Source organism: Cebus imitator, unplaced genomic scaffold, assembly GCF_001604975.1.
Source record: "Cebus imitator isolate Cc_AM_T3 unplaced genomic scaffold, Cebus_imitator-1.0 Scaffold195, whole genome shotgun sequence".
In the NCBI taxonomy this organism is placed as follows: Eukaryota; Metazoa; Chordata; class Mammalia; order Primates; family Cebidae; genus Cebus; species Cebus imitator.
This window is the reverse complement of record NW_016107510.1, coordinates 3,512,460-3,532,781: the sequence shown is the minus strand read 5'-3', so window position 1 is coordinate 3,532,781 and position 20,322 is coordinate 3,512,460. Positions and strand designations below refer to the sequence as shown.

General features: G+C 35.5%; 1 protein-coding gene across 3 annotated transcripts in view; it reads right to left on the bottom strand.

Moving 5' to 3' along the window:
* ELP4 (elongator acetyltransferase complex subunit 4) overlaps positions 1-20,322 on the bottom strand; it is a 255,060-nt gene that overhangs the window by 184,535 nt on the left and 50,203 nt on the right. For all 3 annotated transcript variants that reach the window (XM_037745229.1, XM_017547124.2, XM_017547126.2), the window contains exon 4: positions 2,926-3,057. In XM_037745229.1, the coding sequence (XP_037601157.1) occupies positions 2,926-3,057 (132 nt within the window). The remainder of the gene's footprint in view (positions 1-2,925; positions 3,058-20,322) is intronic.

Here is a 20,322-nt window from a genome sequence, read left to right as displayed (position 1 = left end):
ATGAAAAGACCAAAACCGGCCAGAGAGAGAGAGAGAGAGAGAGAGAAAAGGCTTAAAGCTTTAGTTACTTACATTTTTGACAACAATTTCACTTGAGAATGTTAATTACCAATGAAAAGACCAAAACCGGCCAGGTGCAGTGGCTCACACCTGTAATCCCAGCACTTTGGGAAGCCTAGATTGCCTGTCTAGGAGTTCAGGGTCAGCAGTTCAGGGCTAGCCTGGCCAACATGACGAAACCCCATCTCTACAAAAAATACAAAATTAGCCGGTCATGGTGGCGTGCATCTGTAGTCCCAGCTACTTGGGAGACTGAGGCAGAAAAATCGCTTGAATCTGGGAGGAGGGGTTGCAGTGAGCCGAGATCCTGCCACTGCCCTCCAGCCTGGATGACGGAGCGAGACTGTGTCCCAAAAAACAAACAAACAAAAATCAAACAAACGAAACCTAGCTGGATAAGTATAAAAATAAGGAAAGGAAAGAAAAAAGTTACATATATAACCTAAAATTTGACTGGTATACTGTCTTTTCAAAAAAGCTACACATAACTTACAGTATAGGTTCATTACTGATTCTTTCAGGACACAGCAGTAGAGAAATTAGAATACAGTCACTCTTCAACGGAAGAATCACCATTAAGCACAGTCACTTAAATGAATCTGTCAGAGTCAAAGTCATGAATTTCTTTGCCATATGGTTCTCAAATGCTAGTCCTATATTTCTTGTCTGTTTTGATCTCTATCACTTAATTCTTCTTTTCCTAAACAGACTAACATCTATTCTGGCCTCCTGCACTCAGTTCTTATACATCCAAGCTAGGCTATGCCTGTAACAACTTCTGATTACAAAGAGCTTCCTTCTATTTTTTAATAAAAATGTACTTTACTCTGTTCAGACATGCCATAATTCATTTAGCTAGTTGCTTACTGATAGACATTTAGGTTATTTTCAATGTCATGCTATTAAAAAATACGCTGTATGAATAGCTCATGCATATTTCCTTCTACATTTGAATAAATATATTCATGACGTAAATTTCTAAAAGAATCAAACAATATATGTTTTTATAATCTTGAAGGTTACTACCAAAATACTCTACAGAAGTAGCACCTTTTTACATTTTCACCAGCAAAGTATGAGAGTACCAGCTTCTCCCACTCTCGCTAATACAGCGTCTTACCAAGTGAGATCATTGTCAATTTGATAAGAGAAAAACGGCAGGACAGTGTAGTTTTTATTTCAATTTTTTCTCATTAAAACTGGAATCAGGCATATATTTTGTATGTTTAAGAGTCACTTAAATTTCCTTTTCATATTTTTGCCCATTAAAAAACATCTGTTATGGAATTTTCCTTATTTATTTTAAAAGTTATTTGTCCTTATTTTAAAATTTGTCCTTATAAATTTGCAGTTCGTTCAGAATAATTTAAATCACAGCTTAAAATATTATTCGAATAGTTTCTACATTTAAATTAGAACAATATACCACTGCTTAATATTCATCTATTATAACATGTTTTATACCTGGTGCATAGTCGATGCTTAATTAGTATTTGAGGACTGAATGAATACATTTATCATTATTGATTAAAAGAGCATTAGTGTAAGTGCTAGAGGTACAAGAGATAATAAAACAAGCTCTCTGCCTCGCAGAAAATTTTCAGTCTGGTGGAAGAGAGAGTTATACTACAAATTTAGTATAAACCAATGTGAAAAATGTGTTTTAAAATATATGAAGTGCTATGGGGAAAAAAAAGAAAGTAAATAATTATGTATGGAAAGCATATGAGTTAGTAACATTTGAACTTGGAGAAGGACGCACTGATGAGTAAGAAAGTGAAAAGCATTACTAACAGAAATACAAGCGATTTATAAGGGAGCAATTCTCATAGGATGGTTGAATGTAGTGTTTTATAGACACAGGAGGAAGAGGCTAAAAGGGTAGGCTTGGATTAGGTTGTACAGATTTTGTATACAATCTTAAATTTGTATTTCATATTACAAGCTTATAATAGCAAACAGGTTTCATCTCATATACTAACTTTCATTAGTGGTAGTGGCTACCCAGAACATTCCTGTAGATAATAATTCTAAGGCTGTGTCTGAGTTTGGCAGGAGGGTACTAGAGGGTACTATAGTCTGCTATTTATTTAGAAGGTGGTAGGGAAAATAGGAAACCAAATGAGACATTTGAAGCTCAAAAGTATCATAAACATATTTTTATCCTTGGGAAAGAGAACACTGATATCAATGAGGAAGACTAGAGAAGGATGGACTAAGAAAACTATGTCTTATTCAGATTAGAATATTCCTCTCTTTTCTACTAGTATGGCAATATCTGATAGACATTAAATAATGTAGTCTGAAAGGTGAATGAAGTGAGCAATCAAATAAGGGAGCTCATAAGGGAACCGTGCCATCACCAGGAACAGAGTTCATGAGTTTTACTAGACAGATTTATTGACATTTGTTTTGACTTCTCAGAAATTTTTCCTTCATTTCCTACCTATTCTGTCTATTCTGAATAGATGAGGTTACCAGATAGATGAGTTTGAAAATGTAATGATTGAAAATGTATAAGGATAAAAATAGTAATTCCAAAGAACCATCACTTACACTGAATATATTTATAGGTAACCATACTGGATAGAAATGGCTTCATTAGTTCACTTACTCTGTCTTGCAACCGCAGAAAAAAGTATTCTATATGGGGATTAAGGAAGAAATGAAACAATCTATTTTAGTAAAAAACAAGTTACCATAATTTTATTTGTAAGAAATATATCATCTTGACCAAATACTCTACCAATGAAATGGCTAATTCTTTAAATAAACAAATACACATATAGGCATACCACAAGAGATTCTGTAAGATGAAAACAAATGCATTTGCAAATTTTAGAAAGAATTTGTATGTTGACTTGCCTCCATCTTGGGTAATAACTGGTAACGCCAAGCTATTTTCATCTTAATATTAGATTCTGGTGTTTTACGATTATATACATCTTCATCAAATTCCTTTTTACAATTATCATCAAGTAATGGTGCTGGAAGTTCCTAAGAAAACAGAATGACATATGATTGAGATTCTGTGGTAAAATATGACAATTTTCTTAAATCACAGTTTCAGAAACACTAGAAAATTTCCGATATATTGAAAATTGATGACTAAAACTGATTTAAGTACAAAGTCATAAAAATACAGACATCTGTAAAACAGAAAAAACAAGTATAATACCAAATGTTAAGTTTAATTTTTTAGCAATAAACTGGAATTTTAAAAAAATGTACAAATTTCTATACTCACAAAAATCAATTACTAGTCTAACAAGAAGTTATTTTAATTTTTCAAAATGTATATGCTTAAAGCAAAGTCTGGAATTAGTACTTATGTATTATATATAATTATTATGTTGGCCACAAGGTAAAAATAAAACATGCACAATCTCCTTACAGGTTTGTAATTTTAGAATTCAAAAAAGCCATTCACCAAAATAATGGGAGCAGTAACAACTAAGAATAAAGACATTTATTTCACCCATATGAAATGCTGGTTTTGTACCTGCAAGCTTATGCCTCTCATTTAACAATAAAAATAGAATTTAAAATCTCTGATTAAATGAAGAGATAAATTCCAATTTATTAAATTTGGAAGGTGACGACCAACTTTGTAACTACAAAAAACATAGAAAACTAGAAATCATTTTTGTTAAGTGGTACTATAGAAATAATTCAAAGAAAACAGTATTTAAGTTTCTTGAAGAAGAAAAGCACATACAATAACTTTGTTTTATATTCTATTAAAATCATAAAGATAATGTGGGACACTGTATTAGTAAATATAATCTGTGCTATCTTATATGTTACTCTAAATTGCTACTTCTAGCCTTCAAGATCAAATTTACTTATGCTTAGAATTATGCCAACAAATCAGCTTAAATACATTAACTGTTAATATGTCATATTTTACTCACCTCCTAAAAAACCTTAAAGTGAATTCACATAATAATTAATGCCAGTACTAGAAACTAGTTATATCACTTAAGCTGTGAATTCATCATTCCTAGCTAAACATTAGTATCTTACAATATAAAGTAACTTCTTTTTCCAATGGAAATATGTATTTGTGAGGGAGTACAGTGTAACAGAGCATAGTGGTTGAGTTTAAATTTGGCAACTAGAATGTCTGGTTCAAATCTTGACTTTGCACTAGTAGCTGTGTCTGTGTTACCACAGGACCTCTCTATGTCTCCATTCGTCGTCTAAAAAATGGAGGTAATAGTAGTCACTTCTGGTTGTAAGCAGTGGCTCACGCCTATAATCCTAGCACTTTGGAAGGCCAAGGTGGGTGGATCACTTGAGTTCTGGAGTTTGAGACCAGTTTGGGCAATATGACAAAACCCCAAATGGGTTTAGAATAAATTGATTTATTTTCATGTACAATTTTCTAAAACTTGTTTTTCCCAATTGCTTTTTTCTGCACTTAAGAAAAGATCTTTGATACCAATTAAAACATTTTATGATCTAAATTAGTTTGTTACTCGCAGTTATAAAAACATATCAGCACTATTTATGAAATGATTGGTATGGAATTATGTTGCTCAATATTCTAGCTTCCAGCTATTAAAATTAAAATTTAAATTAATTAAAATAAAATAAAATGAAAAAATGTCTCAACTACACTAGCCACATTTCAAGTACTTAATAGTCAAAAGTGGTTAACAGCTACTCTGTTGCATAGTGCTGGTATAGAACATTTCTAACACCACAGAAATTTCTACTGGTCAGTTCTAGAACAGAAAATAAGAAACGTATTTATTTATCTCATACATTAAATTATTTACTGTGTGAAGTTTCACAACTGTCAATGACATACTTTCCACTTATATTAACCAGAATTTTCAAAAAGGATCACACTTAATTGTTTAAAATGAAAATCAATGGATCATTAATTTATTATTATTATTATTAGTTTTTGAGTTGGAGTCTTGCTGTGTGGCCCAGGCTGGAGTGCAGTGGTAAGATCATAGCTCACCATAGCTTTGAACTCTGGAGTTCAAGGAATCCTGTTGCCTCAGCCTCATGAGTAGATGGGACTACATGTGCACACCGCACCTAATTTTCTTCTTTTTAATCTTTTGTGGAGTTTATACTTTCTCTATTGTTAGAAATTTAGGTTGTTCGCAATCTGAAAATGCTACAACAAACTTGGTTTATAACATAAACATCCTTTGCATCTCAAATTATTATTTTTTCTATGAGATGTAGAAAACACACAGAAAAGAATAGAGAATAATATAGTAAACACCACAGATTCTACTACAAACATGGCTTTAACGAATCTTAACAGTTGGCATACTTAGAAAACAAATCAGTAACTTCAGCAAGCAAAGAACAACAGTTGTGTGAAAACTGAAGGATTGGCTGAAAATTTTTTAGAGGAATCATGAAGACCTACAGATCCTTTACTTTTCCCTAAGAGCAAGGATTCTACCCACCCCCACCTCCATCAACTGTGCAAGAGAAATGGAAAGTTCAAATAAGACAAACCTCAGAAGCTGGAGTACTGCTGAGGGAAGGGATGAGACATTACATTGAAGTTAAGATAATTTCTTGAAAGTCTTCATACAGAGGGATGAGATAACTTCCTCTTTACTTTCACTGTTCCCCACCCCACCCCACCACTGTAGCCTCCCACTGCTAAGGCTCTCAGAAGAGCAGAAGCCATCTTTTAACGGAACAGGCAAGAGATTGGGAAACTGAAGGATTCCTCCCAGGGGAAACTGGCAAAATTAAGAGAAAAGACCTTTAGAGAGATGCTATTTTAGATAAGCTCACAGTTAATCTACTAGTTCATAAGTTACATGCCGAAACACACAGCACTTCCAATTAGTTTTTCAGTCCCTCACTCTTGAATGAAAATGGACAGAGAAGAATCACCAGATATTTGAGAAAAGCATCTAATATGAAATTCAAGGGCTAAGCCAAATGAGCAGAAAATGAAAACAATGCCAGGAGCAGAAAAAATGTCACAAAAATAAAAAGTAATATTTATTGTAAAGGATGTGTGCATAAAAAATAATAATAATTCAGTAAAATGAAAAAAATCTGGAATAAAACAGTGTACAGAAATTAAAAATATAATAGCAGATTTGAGAAAAAAATAATCAGAAGTGCAGAAGATCAACATGGTCAAATTTCTCAAAATAAAAGATCAATAGTAATAATAATAATGATGATGGCAATGCTAAATTTTAAAATATAGTTAGTATGTTTTAAAGTGCTTTCTAACTGCCAGGCACTATTCTAAGCACCCTAGAAAATTAACTTTTTTTTTTTTTTTTTTTTTTTTTTTTAAAAAAAATTTTTTTTTTTTTTTTTTTTTTTTTTTTTTTTTTGAGACAGAGTCTTGCTCTGTTGCCCAGGCTGGAGCACAGTGGTACCACCTCGGCTCACTGAAATCTCTGTCTCCCAAGTTCAAGTGATGCTCCTGCCTCAGCCTCCTGTGTAGCTTGGGACTACAGGCAGGCACAGCCATGCTCGGCTAATTTTTTGTATTTGGTAGAGACGAGGTATCACCATGTTGGCCGGGATGGTCTTGATCTCCTGACCTTGTGATCCACCTGCCTTGGCCTCCCAAAGTTCTGGGAATACAGGTGTGAGCCACTGTGCTCGGCCAAGTTAACATATTTAATCCTCAAATCAATTTAAGGATTAAGCACTATTACTAAACCCATTTTATATAGATGAAGACATTAAAACACAAAGGTTAATTAACTTGTCCAAGGTCGCAAAGTAATTAAGTAGTAGACACAAGACTTGAGTTTGGAAAGTCTTCCTCTGTAGCTCTGCCTCTTAACCACTATCTTATGTGGCTTTTTAAAGAGATAGAACACAGCTGACTGTGGTGGCTCACACCTGTAATTCCAGCACTTTGGGAGGCCAAGGTAGAAGGCTCACCTGAGGCCAGAAGTTCAAGACCAGCCTGGGCAAAGTAGGGAGATCCTTTCTCTACAAAAAAATAAAAGAATTAACCAGGCATGGCGATACGTGCCTATAGTCCTAGCTATTTGGGAGGCAGGGTGGGAGCACTGCTTGAGCCCGGGAGGTCGAGGATGTAGTAAGCCGTGATCACATCAGTGCATTCTGGCCTGAGTGACAGAGCAATAACCCTTCAAAAAAAAAAAAAAAAAAAAGGACAGAACATGAGAGAAAAAAGAAAACATTTAGAGTAATAGTCTAGGAGGTTAATACCCTAAAATAGGGTATTTTATATTTAAAAATCCTATTGAGTACATAAGTTCTGAATGGAAATAGATCTATACAACCAGGCACAAAATTCTGACATTTTAGAACAAGAGGGAATACAGGGAAAATCTAAATAGCTTCTCCAGATTGGGTGTGAACACGTCAGGAATATGAATGGCATCAAACTTTATAACAATGCTGGACTGCTCTGAGACAAAGATATATCTAATCTAGACTTGTATATTCAGCAAAACTAATTTTAAATTTGAGAGTGGAATTAAGGCATTATCAGACATGCAAATTCTAAAACATCTCTACCACCTCACTCCTCCCTTCTACCTCCATTTACTCTCAGGTTATTAGAGAATGTGTACCATCAAAACAAGGGATGAACTAATACATATAAACACTAAAGATCCAGGAAACAAGACATCTTACACAGAAGCAACATCAAGGCAATTGCTAAAATTATAAAGGAAAGTGCCAGAATAACAGCTGTGTAGACAACCTAGGAAGCAAGCTATCCATTAGGAGCTGGAGTATGGAGGATTCCAAGGGTAACATACTTACATACATTAAAGAGGAGACTGAAAACTTTAGTTTTGGAATAAATTAGTAATTGATACAGATAAAAAATGAGGAAGTTGTTTCCTCCAGAAAAAAAAATAGGTGCATCAAAAAAGGAGAAATACAGACTGTCAAATATTGTAATACTTGACTGAGTAAGAAATTGTAATAATGTACACACTTAATACCGACTCTCCTAGGGAAGAAGATTTAAACATACTGAAAGGGAAAATTTAAAAAGTGACAGACCAGCCTTGGCAACATGATGAAACTCCATCTCAACAAAAAATATTAATATAAAAATTAGCCAAGTGTGCTGACACTCCCCTGTAGTCTCAGCTACTTGGGAGGCCGAGGTGGGAAGATCTCTTGAGCCCTGGTGGCGGGAGTCTCAATGAGCTGAGACTACGCCACTGCACTCCAGCCTGGGTGACAGAATGAGACCCTGTCTCAGAAACAAACAAAAGAAGAAAGTGATATAGGGAAAGAGAAAGAGCAAGAGAGAGAGAGAAAAAGAGAGAGAGAGAGAGACAGCGAGAGAGAGAGCGAGAAAATGTGTGTATGGTATTATATAACACCTGAATCTTTGTATTTTGTGCAAGGATAATAGACACAAAAACTGGAAGGAAAAGGCAGCACAGAAATAAGGAATCAAACAAATGCCACAAGAATAAACTGATAGTGGTCTATGTATACCACACCAACCCCAAACTTACTTTTACATTAACATTAAAAGGAACACCTACTACTAATATAAGATCCTTTAGAAAAAGACCTTTTATATTTCACAGTGTTAAGTTATCAAGTCTCAAAGAGTATACTAAATTTCTGTTAAGAAAAAAGTGGTTCAAATATTTCATTTTCCATGTAGTAGTATTAGTATGTTTCTAAAACCATCAGACTAGAAGAACAATTGGTGTTGAGGGCAAAGATAGTCCATGTGGGAGTATCAGTATCTGTTGATGAATATCCAGCCCTAGAGACCTTCTCTGAAGTGCAGTTGTTAACACTACAGGAAAGAAATCACATAGAAAAAATAGCAACCTCTCTAGCCTGCTTACCTCCATCCATTAACTGATATTTTTTCTTTGCAAACTGAAGGGGCATATTACATTCATTAAAAAATTAAACACCACAAAATGCATATGACTTCTTATGTTACTAGCATTCTCAGCATTATTTCTAGAATAGGGTTTTAGAAGTCTCAACTTTTCAAAACAGTCTATACAAAAAATACCTCATTTGTCCTTATTTAGATAAGCTCTCCTTAAATTTCAACTATGAGATCATTAAGGGCAGAGACTATGTCTTAGTCATCTTTTCATCCATAACAACTGTTATAAACTGAATGTTTGCATCCTCCTCAGCTCCATACGCTGAGGTCCTATCCCCTAATGAGAGGTTATTTGGAGAAAGGGCTGTCTGAAAATAACTAAGTTTAAATGAGATAATAAAGGTAATTAATACAACTATAAATAATTACTATATTATAATAATCAACTATATTAATATAATCAATATATTAATCATAACATAATTAATTGAATTAATTACCTTATAAGAAAAGACACCAGAAAGAGCTCTTTCTTTCTCTGTGTGCAAAGAAGAGGTCATGTGAGCACATAGCCAGAAGGCAGCAGTCTACAAGCCAGCAAGAGAGCCCTCACCAGGAAATGACTTGGTTGGAACCTTCATCTTGGACTTCCTAGTCTCTGAAACTATGAAAGAGTAAATTTCTGTTGTTGAAACCACCTAGTTTATAGTATTTTGCTATGGCAGCCTGAGTTGACTAACACAGATTTTGACACCAAGAAGAAAGATACTGCAGCAAGAAATACCTAAAGATTTGGAAGTATCTTTGGAATTGGGTAATGGGTAGAGAGCTAGAAGAGTTTTGAGGTATATGCTAAAGATATGGATGCAGACTGGAGATTGCCAGGGATCAGTGGTAGTAGAGAGACTGACTTCAAGTAGGCACATATCTCAGGGAATAGAAATGTTCTATGTTATGATTGTGGTGGTGGTTACAAAACTATGAACATTTACCTAAACTCACTGAATTGTACATCAAATTGATAAAATTATATGTAAATTATACTTTGGAAGAATTCACACCAATCTTCCTTCCTCCTTCCCCCACTCCCTCCTTTCTTCCTTTTTTTTGAGACAGGGTCTTGCTCTGTTGCCCAGGTTGGAGTACAATGGTGCAAACACAGCTCACTACAGCCTTGAACTCCTGGACTCAAGTGATCCTCCTGCCTCAGCTTCCCGAGTAGCTAGGACTACAGGTGTGGGCCACCACGCCCAGCTAACTGTTTATTATTATTATTATTTTTGTTGAGACAGTGTTTTGCTATGTTGCCCAGGCTGGTCTCTAACTCCAGGCCTCAAGTGATCCTCCTACTGTGGCCTCCCAAAGTGCTGCGACTACAGGCATGAACCAGTGTGCCTGGCCTGCCATAGACCTTTTTTATATGAAGATACAATTCAGCAACATAAAAAGGGACTCTGATAAAAAAGAACGTGTAAAAACAAGAAACTGGTAATATCTTAATTATAGATAGATAGATAGCTATGTCTCTATAAACATATCCTCTCTCAAACAGAAAATGAAAATGAAATTAGAAATGTTGGGGAAAGGCTACATAAAAGAAAATGAAAGGCTAAACATAAAAACAGTAAATAAAAATGTGACATGACAATGAGCAACTGAAGGAATATAAGAAGTGAAATCCATTTTACTTTCCTCTTCTAGAGGCTCTGTTTAGTGGCATAGGCATTTTCTTTTCAAAGGGTCCAATTATATTTGAAGTAATAATATCTATATAATTAGAAATTTTAAATGCCAAGAAAGATGAAGAAGCTGCAAAAGAAAAGCTAGAAGTTAGCAGAGGTTAGTTCATGAGATTTCAGAAAAGAAGCCATCTCCATAACATAAAAGTGCAAAGTAAAACTGCAAATCCTGATGTTGAAAGTGCAGCAAGTTATCCAGAAGATCGAGCTAAGATAAGTGATGAAGGTGGCTGCACTAAACAATAGATTTTCAATGTTGATGAAACAGCCTTCTATTAGAAGAAGATACTGTTTAGGACTTTCATGGCTAGAGAGTAGTCAAGCCTAGCTCCAAAGCTTCAAATGATAGGCTGACTCTCCTATTATAGGTTAATGAGGTTGATGACTTTTAAGTTGAAGCCAATACTCATTTATCATTCCAAAAATCCTAGAACCCCTAAAAATTATTCTAAATCTACTCTGCTTGTGCTAAGTAAACAGAACAACAAAGCCTGAATGACAGAACATCTGTATACAACATGGTTTTCCAAATATTTTAAGCCCACTATGGAGACCTACTGCTCAGAAGAAAACAATCCTTTCAAAATATTACTGCACACTGACAGTGCACCTGGTTACCCGAGACCTTTGATGAAGATGTAAAAAGAGATTCATGTTTTCATGCCTACTAACCCAACATCCATTCTGTAGACCATGGATCAGGAGTGTTTTCAATTTTCAAGTCTTATTATTTAAGAATACATGTCTTAAAGTTATTGCTGCTATAGACAGTGATTTCTCTGATGGATATGGGCAAAGTAAATTGAAAACCTGGGAAGATTTACTATTCTAGCTGCCATAAGAATATTAACGATTCATGAGAGGAGGTCAAAATACCAATATTAACAGGAGTTTGGGAGAAGTTGATTCCAGTCCTTATGGATGACTTTGAGGGGATCAAGACTCTGGTGGAGGAAGTAACTGCATATGTGATACAGCAAGAGAACTAGATAGAAGTGGATTCTGAAGATGTGACTGCTGCCATTTTAAGATAAAACTTTAATTGATAAGGAGGTGCTTCTTCTGGATAAACAAACTGTTTTTCTGACATGGATTCTACTCCTGGTGAAGATGCCATAAACATTGTTTCAATGATAACAAAGGATTTGGAATATTCCATATACTTAGTTGATAAAGCAACGGTAGGGTTTGAGAGGTTGATTTCCATTTTGTTTTTCTGCCTTTTTAATTTTTGTTTTAGATTCTGAGGGTACATGGGCAGGTTTGTTAAAAAGGTATACTGCATGATGCTGGGGTCTGAAGTACAATTGAAACTGTCACTCCGGAAGTGAGCATCGTGTCCAACAGGATGTTTTTCAACCCTTGTCTTCCTCCTTCCCTCTCCTATTTGTATTCCACAGTGTTTGCTGTTTCCATCTTTATGTCCATGTGTATCCGATGTTTTGCTCCTACTTATAAATGAAAACACTTCTGTTTCTGTGTTAGTTTCCTTAGGATGATGGTTTCTCGCTGCATCCATGTTGCTACAAAACTCATGATTTCTTTATGGTTGCATAGCATTCCATGGTATATATGTATTACATTTTCTTTCTTCAGTCCACTGTTGATAGGCACCTGGGTTGGTTCCATGTCTTCGCTATTGAGAATAGTGCTACAATGTATATACACATGCATGTGCCTTTTTGGTGGAATGATTTCTTTTTCTCTGGGTAGGTACCCAGTAATGAAATTGCTGGGTTTGATGTTAGTTCAACTCTTTGTTCTTTGAGAAATCTCCAAACTGCTCTCTACAGTGGCCAAACTGATTTACATTCTCACTAACAGTGTATAAGCATTTCCTTTTCTCCACAGTCCTACCAACAACAATCACTTTTCAACTTTTTAACAAAAGGCATTCTGACTGGTGTGAGATGATATTGTGATTCCGGTTTGTATTTCTCTGTGTTGATGAACATTTTTTCATGTTTGTTGGCCACTTGTATGCCTGCCTGCCAGCCTGCCTGCCTGCCTGCCTGCCTGCCTGCCTGCCTCCCTGCCTCCCTCCCTCCCTCCCTCCCTCCCTTATTTAGAGACGGAGTCTCACTGTCACCCAGTCTGGAATGCAGTAGCACGACCTTAGCTCACTGCAACCTCCGCCTCCTGGGTTCAAGTGATTCTCCTGCCTCAGCCTCCCAAGTAGCTGTGATTACAGGGTGCACCACCACGCCCAGCTACTTTTCTGCCATTTTGGCCAGGCTGGTCTGGAACTTCTGACTTGCGGTGATCTGCCCACCTTGGCCTCCCAAAGTGCTGGGGTTACAGGTGTGAGCCACTGCACTGGCCTATTTGTCTTCTTTTGAGGAGTGTCTGTTCATGTCCTTTGCTTGCTTTTTAGTAAGTTTGTTTTCTGCTTGTTAAGTTTTTTATAGGATCTGGAGATTAGGCCTCTGTCAGGTGCATAGTTTGTGAATATTGTCTCCCATTTTGTAGATTGTTAGTTTATTCCATTGATACTTTCTCTTGCTATGCAGAAGCTCTTTAATTAGGTCCCACTTGTCAATTTTTCTTTTTGTTGCAAATGCTTTTGAGTACTAAGCCATAAATTCATTGCCAAGGCTGGTGTCAGGAAGGGTATTTCCTAGAAATTCTTCCATGAGGTTTTAGATTTAGGGTTTTTTTGTTTTGTTCTTTTTTTTCTGAGATGGAGTCTCATTCTGTCGCCCAGGCTGGAGTGCAGTGGTGCAGTCTTGGCTCACTGCAACCTCTGCCTCCTGGGTTCATGTGATTCTTCTGCCTCAGTTTCCCAAGTAGCTGGAATTATGGTGCACAACACCACTCCTGGCTAATTTTTGTATTTTTAGTAAACACAGGGTTTCACCATGTTGGCCAGGCTGGTCTTGAACTCCTGACCTCGGGTGATCCTGCCATGCCTCCCAAAGTGCCGGGATTACCAGTGTAAGCCACTGTGCCCGGCCTAGATTTAGGTTTTAAATCCATCTTGAGTTAATTTTGTATATAGTAATAGGCAATTTCCAGTTTCATTCCTCTCCATATGGATAGCCAGTTTCCCCAGTACTATTTATTGAACAGGGAGTCCTTTCCCCATTGCTTATTTTTGTCTACTATGTCAAAGATCAGATGATTGTCAGTGTATAGCTTTATTTCTGGGTTCTCTTTTCTGTTCCATTGGTCTTTATATCTGCCTTTGTATCAGTATCATGCTGTTTTGGTTACTGTGGCCTTTTAGCATAGTTTGAAGTCGGGTAATGCAATGAATCTTGTTTTGTTACTTTTGTTTAGGATTGCTTTGGGCTCTTTGTAGTTCCATATAATTTTTAGAATAATTTTTTCGAATGCTGTGAAAAATGACATTGTAGTTTGATAGAAGCAGTGTTGAATCTTTAAGTTGCTATGGGCAGTGTGGTCATTTTAACAATATCGATTCTTCCAATCTGTGACCATGGAAAGCTTTTTCATTTGCTTGTGTCATCTTTGATTTCTTTCAGCAGTGTTTCACTCTGCAAAGTAGTTCACTTTGCAGAGATCTTTCACCTCCTTGGTTAGCTGTATTTCTAAGTATTTTATGCCTTTTTTTGGCTATTGTGAATGAGATTGCATTCTTAATTTGGCTCTCAGATTATTGGTGTATAGAAGTGCTACTGATATTCGTACATTGATTTTGTATCTTGAAACTTCACTGAGGTCGTTTATCAGTTTAAGGAGCTTTTTGGCATTTAACTTCCATTTTGAAAAAAGCTCTACTGTGGGTAATATGCTGCCAAACAGCATCACTTGTACAGAGAAATCTTTCATGAAAGGAAGAGTCAATTGATGTGGCAATCTTCATTGTTGCTTTCTTTTCAGAAATTGCCACAGTCACCCTAACCTATAAGTCAACAGCCATCAACATCACGGCAAGACCCTCCACCAGCAACAAGATTACAACTTGCTTAAGGCTCATATAACCGTTACCATTTTTTTTTTTTTAGCAATAAGTTCTTTTTAAATTATTTATTTATTTTTTTAGTCATAATGCTATTGCACACTTAATAGACTATAGTATAGTATAAACATAACTTTATATGCACTGGGAAACAAAAAAATGTGACTCACTTTATTGTGGTGGTCTGGAACCAGACCTGTATTATCTCTAAGGTATGCCTTTACATCAAAACCAAGATTGAAAAATAAGACTTATATTTACTTTATTTCATTGATTCTAAGACTCATGTTTTTCTTCACATTACCATCTCTGAAATCAGGATACATTTTACAACTGGGAGAATATCATAATTGTCAGTCTGGAAGTAGATAGAAAGTTATCATGGTTTGCATATGTAAAAACTTGTTTTTTGTTTTTTTTTTTTTTTTTTTGGTGTGCAAATGGACAAACATAATTCTTCGATGTTTCAGCCAAAAATCCGTATATGGATCAAGTAAAGAAGAATTAAAATCCTGGCTTTTTAGAATACTACCATTGATCCTTCCTCAGAAAATCAAGACAGTGCTTGTACTAACAGTTGCAGGATGGATGTTAATGTTTTAGAATAAAATCTAGGCGTAATATTTCATTGCCTTTAAGAAGTACTATATTGCCAGTGCTCTTGATGACACAGAGAACAGTAACTTGTGAAAAACATAAATTGGGAAACACATGGATATCAATGACTATAAACCAGAGAGTGATTTAGAACAGTAGTAATCTGAATGTGAGGTTTTATGAGTACCTTACATATTGTGCTTCTTGTTTTTATAAACAAGTGTGATATGACTTAAAAAATAAGTCAGTCTAAGAAATCTCTTTTGATAAGAATTAAATGAAAATTTCAAGTGAATAGAAACCTTCTTAGTTTATGTGGGAATAATTTTTTTTCTCTTAGTAGTATATTTAATAATGACACATCTTACAATCAATGGCCTCTCAGATGCTGATAAAATCGTATGCCTGTGCCATGTGCTCACGACTGTAATCCGAGAAGTCTGGAAGCTAGAGGCGGGTGGATAATGAGGTCAGGAGTTCGAAACCAGCCTGGCCAACATGGCGAAACTCCGTCTCTACTAAAAATACAAAAATTAGCTGGGTGTGGTGGTGGGCGCATGTAATCCCTGCTACTCAGGAGGCTGAGGCACGAAAATCGCTTCAACCTGGGAGGTGGAGGTTGCAGTCGGATGATATCACGCCACTGCACTCCAGCCTGGGCGACGGAGCAAGGCTCCATCTTGCGGGGTGGAAAAAAATGTATGCCTTTAGTAAGTGGATGCAAATTCCCTTAGCATCTTTGTTTCTAAGTGTTGCATCAACATAAAACAATATTTTACTTGATTATGGTATTGATAAATGTTATCATGCTAGTAAGTTACCCAGCAAAGACCTATGTGACTACCTGGTTGCTCTTCAGTATTTTTTACCATTCTTTTAGCTAAAAAAAACTGAACAAAAATAACAGAAAATAAAAATGTGGTCCATAAAAATTAGGAATGATCAGTGGGATGATTTTTAAGTCTTATGAAATACAGAATTAACCCAACCCATGCTAGAAAATAAATCTCTCTCTCTTTTTTTTCTTTAAGAGACAGAGTCTCACTTTGTCACCCAGGTTGGAGTGCAGTGGTGCGATTGTGGCTCAATGCAACCTCTGCCTCCCCGGTTCAAGCTATTCTCCTGCCTCAGCCTCCTGAATAGCGGAGACTATAGGTGCACACCACCATGCCCAGCTAATTTTTTGTATTTCAGTAGAGACAGGGTTTCACTGTGTTGCCCAGGCTGGTCTTGAACTCCTGAGGTCAGGCAATCTGCCCGCCTCGGCCTCCCAAAGTTTTTGAGATTACAGGTGTGATCCACCACGCTAACCTAGAAAATGTATCTTAAAGCAACAGTGTCATCCTATATATCTGAAAAAAAATTCACTCTATAAAAATTCTGTTTCAGTGGTTGCCGTATCACTATTCATAATTCAAGTGAAAATGACTTAATGAAAATGATAGGTTGGGGAACAAAGAAGGAACATTCTGATACTTTTGTTATCTAATACCCAGAAATTTATAATGTAAGTTTATATTCAACACATTATCATATTTGAAAGTCCTAAAATTTTTAAGTATGCCAACATTAACTATGCTGCTTACTGGGAGTCACTGACCCTCTGGAGGTGATCACTACTATAATCTATACCATTTGTTATAATGACTGCTTCTAATCAAACAAAATTTAATTAACGTTTTGATAAAAGCTCTATTTCAAGAGAATTCTAGGAATAAGACTCTTTAATATTCAACTATCACAACTGTCAATCACAGATCAGAGTTCTCCCCCACACTTTCAAAAATCCCCAGCCTTTGATTTCTAACCTAGAGCACAAACAGAACCCAATATATTGTTATATCTTTCTTTCCTAAAAGAGGGATTATCAGAGTTTGGGTTCTTTCCTGCAATTCTGTGGTTATTGTTCTCAAGTATACGGTATCAAGGGTCAGGAATAAATAAAAATAAAAAGGAGACTTCATAAATTCTATACAAATGACAGGATGGGAAGAAGGAAATTTCTCTTTTTGCCAAATGAAACAGATTAAGAAATTAATGTGAATAAAGAAAATGGGTCTACCTTTGAACAAAAACAACAGTTTTTCTCCTTTAAAAAATCCTATTTGAAATAAAATTATAAACTCCCCACACAAAAATATTACTCCAGTATTTAAGTATATTTATTTCCTCACCAGAAACATTTATCTTTATCCAAAGGATGCTGTAAATATATTTCTGCCCATTTCATTACATGCCCTTTCTGTTCTTACTGCTATATTATTTTGTGGTCTTTGTTTTGGCAGATGCACAAGCAAAATCTGATTCCAACAGTTTGACCCTTCTCACTTTTTATGTTCTCGAGGGCATAATAAAACCCAAGATACAATCCCTCAGCAGTTAATGAAGCTTAACCTCACACCCTCTTAATTACCAATGCATTACACCAACTATGGGCATCATACTCCTCTCTAAGCTATTTTACAATTCAGCAGAAGTACTACTGAGCTATTATGTAGCAACATAATCCATGCAGCATGAGAAATCCTTCTTAAAAATAAAATCTTTTGATCCTTGCAGGTTTTGGTAACTGTACAATTAGTACTACTTAAGCATTAGCCATGTATCAGTAAGTATGTTACTTTGTTGATTTTTTGTGTTTTGGCAACTTTCATTTTCTGAAAGTTGGAAAACAGAAAATAAACCAAAGACATTACTGATCCATTGCCGTAATTTTAATACAAAAGTACTACAAACATCTAACCTGAGTATCCATATATTAACATTATATTCCCTGTATTATCTTCATTTAAAATATTCAGAAAATGGGGGAGGTGTGACTATAGCTGTTTGAAGCATTAAAAAAAAGTCACAGACTTTGCATAAAGACAGGTTAAGGCGTACAGCTGATATTGCATGAAAAGTTTTTAAAACTCAGATTTTAAAATTAGTATTAGTGAGTTAACTTATTTCCATGCATATACTTCAAGCTAAATTCAGTACAGATGAGAAAATATCTTAGTGCAATTTAAGGTATTTCTCTTGAATGTAAAAGTGGCAATATTACTGCTATTACAAGAAGGGTGAAAAACACTTTCACATTGGTATACAACTATTGTTTTAATACACTTGTAAGTTAAGCAATTGACAATAATAATGCTTGTTATTTGGCAATTACATCAATTACATGAATCTGAAAATAGAAAGGAAACCAGTAGGATAAGAACAGTGCTCTCAATACTTTTCCTTCCCTACCACATTTCTTTAACATGCAAACCAGGAATTTACTTATAAGACTGGATATTATTTCTTCCGTTTTTCTTGATTAAGATAGAGCTAAGGAGGAGGATAACATGAAGAGGAAATGGAAATCTGTATTATGTATTCAAAATAAAAGGATTACACTAATAAATAAAATAGGATACTATCTTCATTTAAACACAAATCATAGCTTAATTATTTAAAAATATTACATTTGAAACCATTACATTTTGAAAAGTACCAATCATGAAAGATCTAAAAAATTTTGATATGTAATTAATCCCTCAGTTCTATCGCAATCTAGTAGTGAGGCTGGGAAAATAAAGTACAGACAGATTTAAATTCCTTATCAAGGTCCTAGCAATATGTCTGCTAATAACATAAATAGCACTTCCAAGTCTTGACTAAGGCAGCCACATGCTTTTAATACCGCCTAGGAATGGCACTGACTTAAAAAGAGTTTAAATGAAAATCATTGATTTTCAAGGCATTTTGATATTAGATTTCATAATTATTTTCTCACACATATCAAAAATCAAAGCCATCACACTGTTAACAACAACACTGCATGCAGTCTATTAATTTTGTCAAATTTCTTACATATATTGAACTAATATACAGATTGTATAAATTTTATATATCATAATGTAAAGGCTGTATTATACCTTATTTTACAATGTGCTCTTCAGGCTAGGTATAATGGCTCACACCAGTAATCCAGCACTTTGTGAGGCTGAGGTGGGAGGATCACTTGAGGTTAGGAGTTCAAGACCAGCCTGGCCAGCATGGTAAAACCCCATCTCTACTAAAAATATAAAAATTAGCTGGGCATGGTGGTAGGTGCCTGTAATCCCAGCTACTTGGGAAGCTGAGGCAGGATAATCATTGAACCTGGGAGGTAGAGGCTACAGTGAGCCAAGATTACACCACTGCATTTCCCCCTAGGCAACAGAGGAAGACTCCGTCCAAAAAATAAAAAGTAAAATAAAATGTGCTCTTTAAACAAATTTCTTATGAAGAAAGCTTAAAATAAGAAATTCTATGCTTAAAGAATGACCTCTTATCTATTAATATTTCTAACCATAAAAATTTGAGTTTTCCTTTAGCAGGCTTTTTTTATGATATAATGTTCATATATTAAATTCTTTAGCAGATCTGGCTCTGAGTATATAGGGTTAATATAAGATAATAACTTGCAAATAATTCTATAGTTAAGGTCAATTAGGTGACTACCACTGATAAAAGCATGTATACTTCTGTGTGTATTATGTGTGTATATATATATACACACACACACACACATATGCATGGGCATGTGTGGGTGATATAAACAGTCATGCATTGTTTAAGGAGAAATGAGATTCTGTCATTGTGCAAACATCACAGAGTGTACTTACAAAAACCTAGGTGTTATAGCCTACTACACACCTAGGCTATATGGTATAGCTTACTGTTGCTAGGCTACCAACCTGTACAGCATATTAACGTAGAAGACTGTAAGCAGATATAACGCAAGGGTAAGTATTTGGGTATCTAAATGTAGCAAAGGTACCATAAAAATACAGTATTAGACTCTTATGGGACCACTGCTGTATATGTGGTTCCTTGTTGACTAAAATGTTATTATGTGGTACATGACTGTACGTATATATAAAAACAATGTGGTCCTCATAAAAGAAAATATGTTGGTTAAAATAAATATTTTAAAAAGTGGACAGACCTTTCTACTTAATCACTGGTATTTACAGGTTTAGTTAGTGAGACCATGTGTAGTAATGCCCTTTAGTAAATGTTTACCGTATAGGGGTGTTTATTAACCTGTGTTTAAGAAAACGTGACAGCCGGGCGCAGTGGCTCAAGCCTGTAATCCCAGCACTTTGGGAGGCCGAGGCAGGTGGATCACGAGGTCAAGAGATCGAGACCATCCTGGTCAACATGGTGAAAACCCGTCTCTA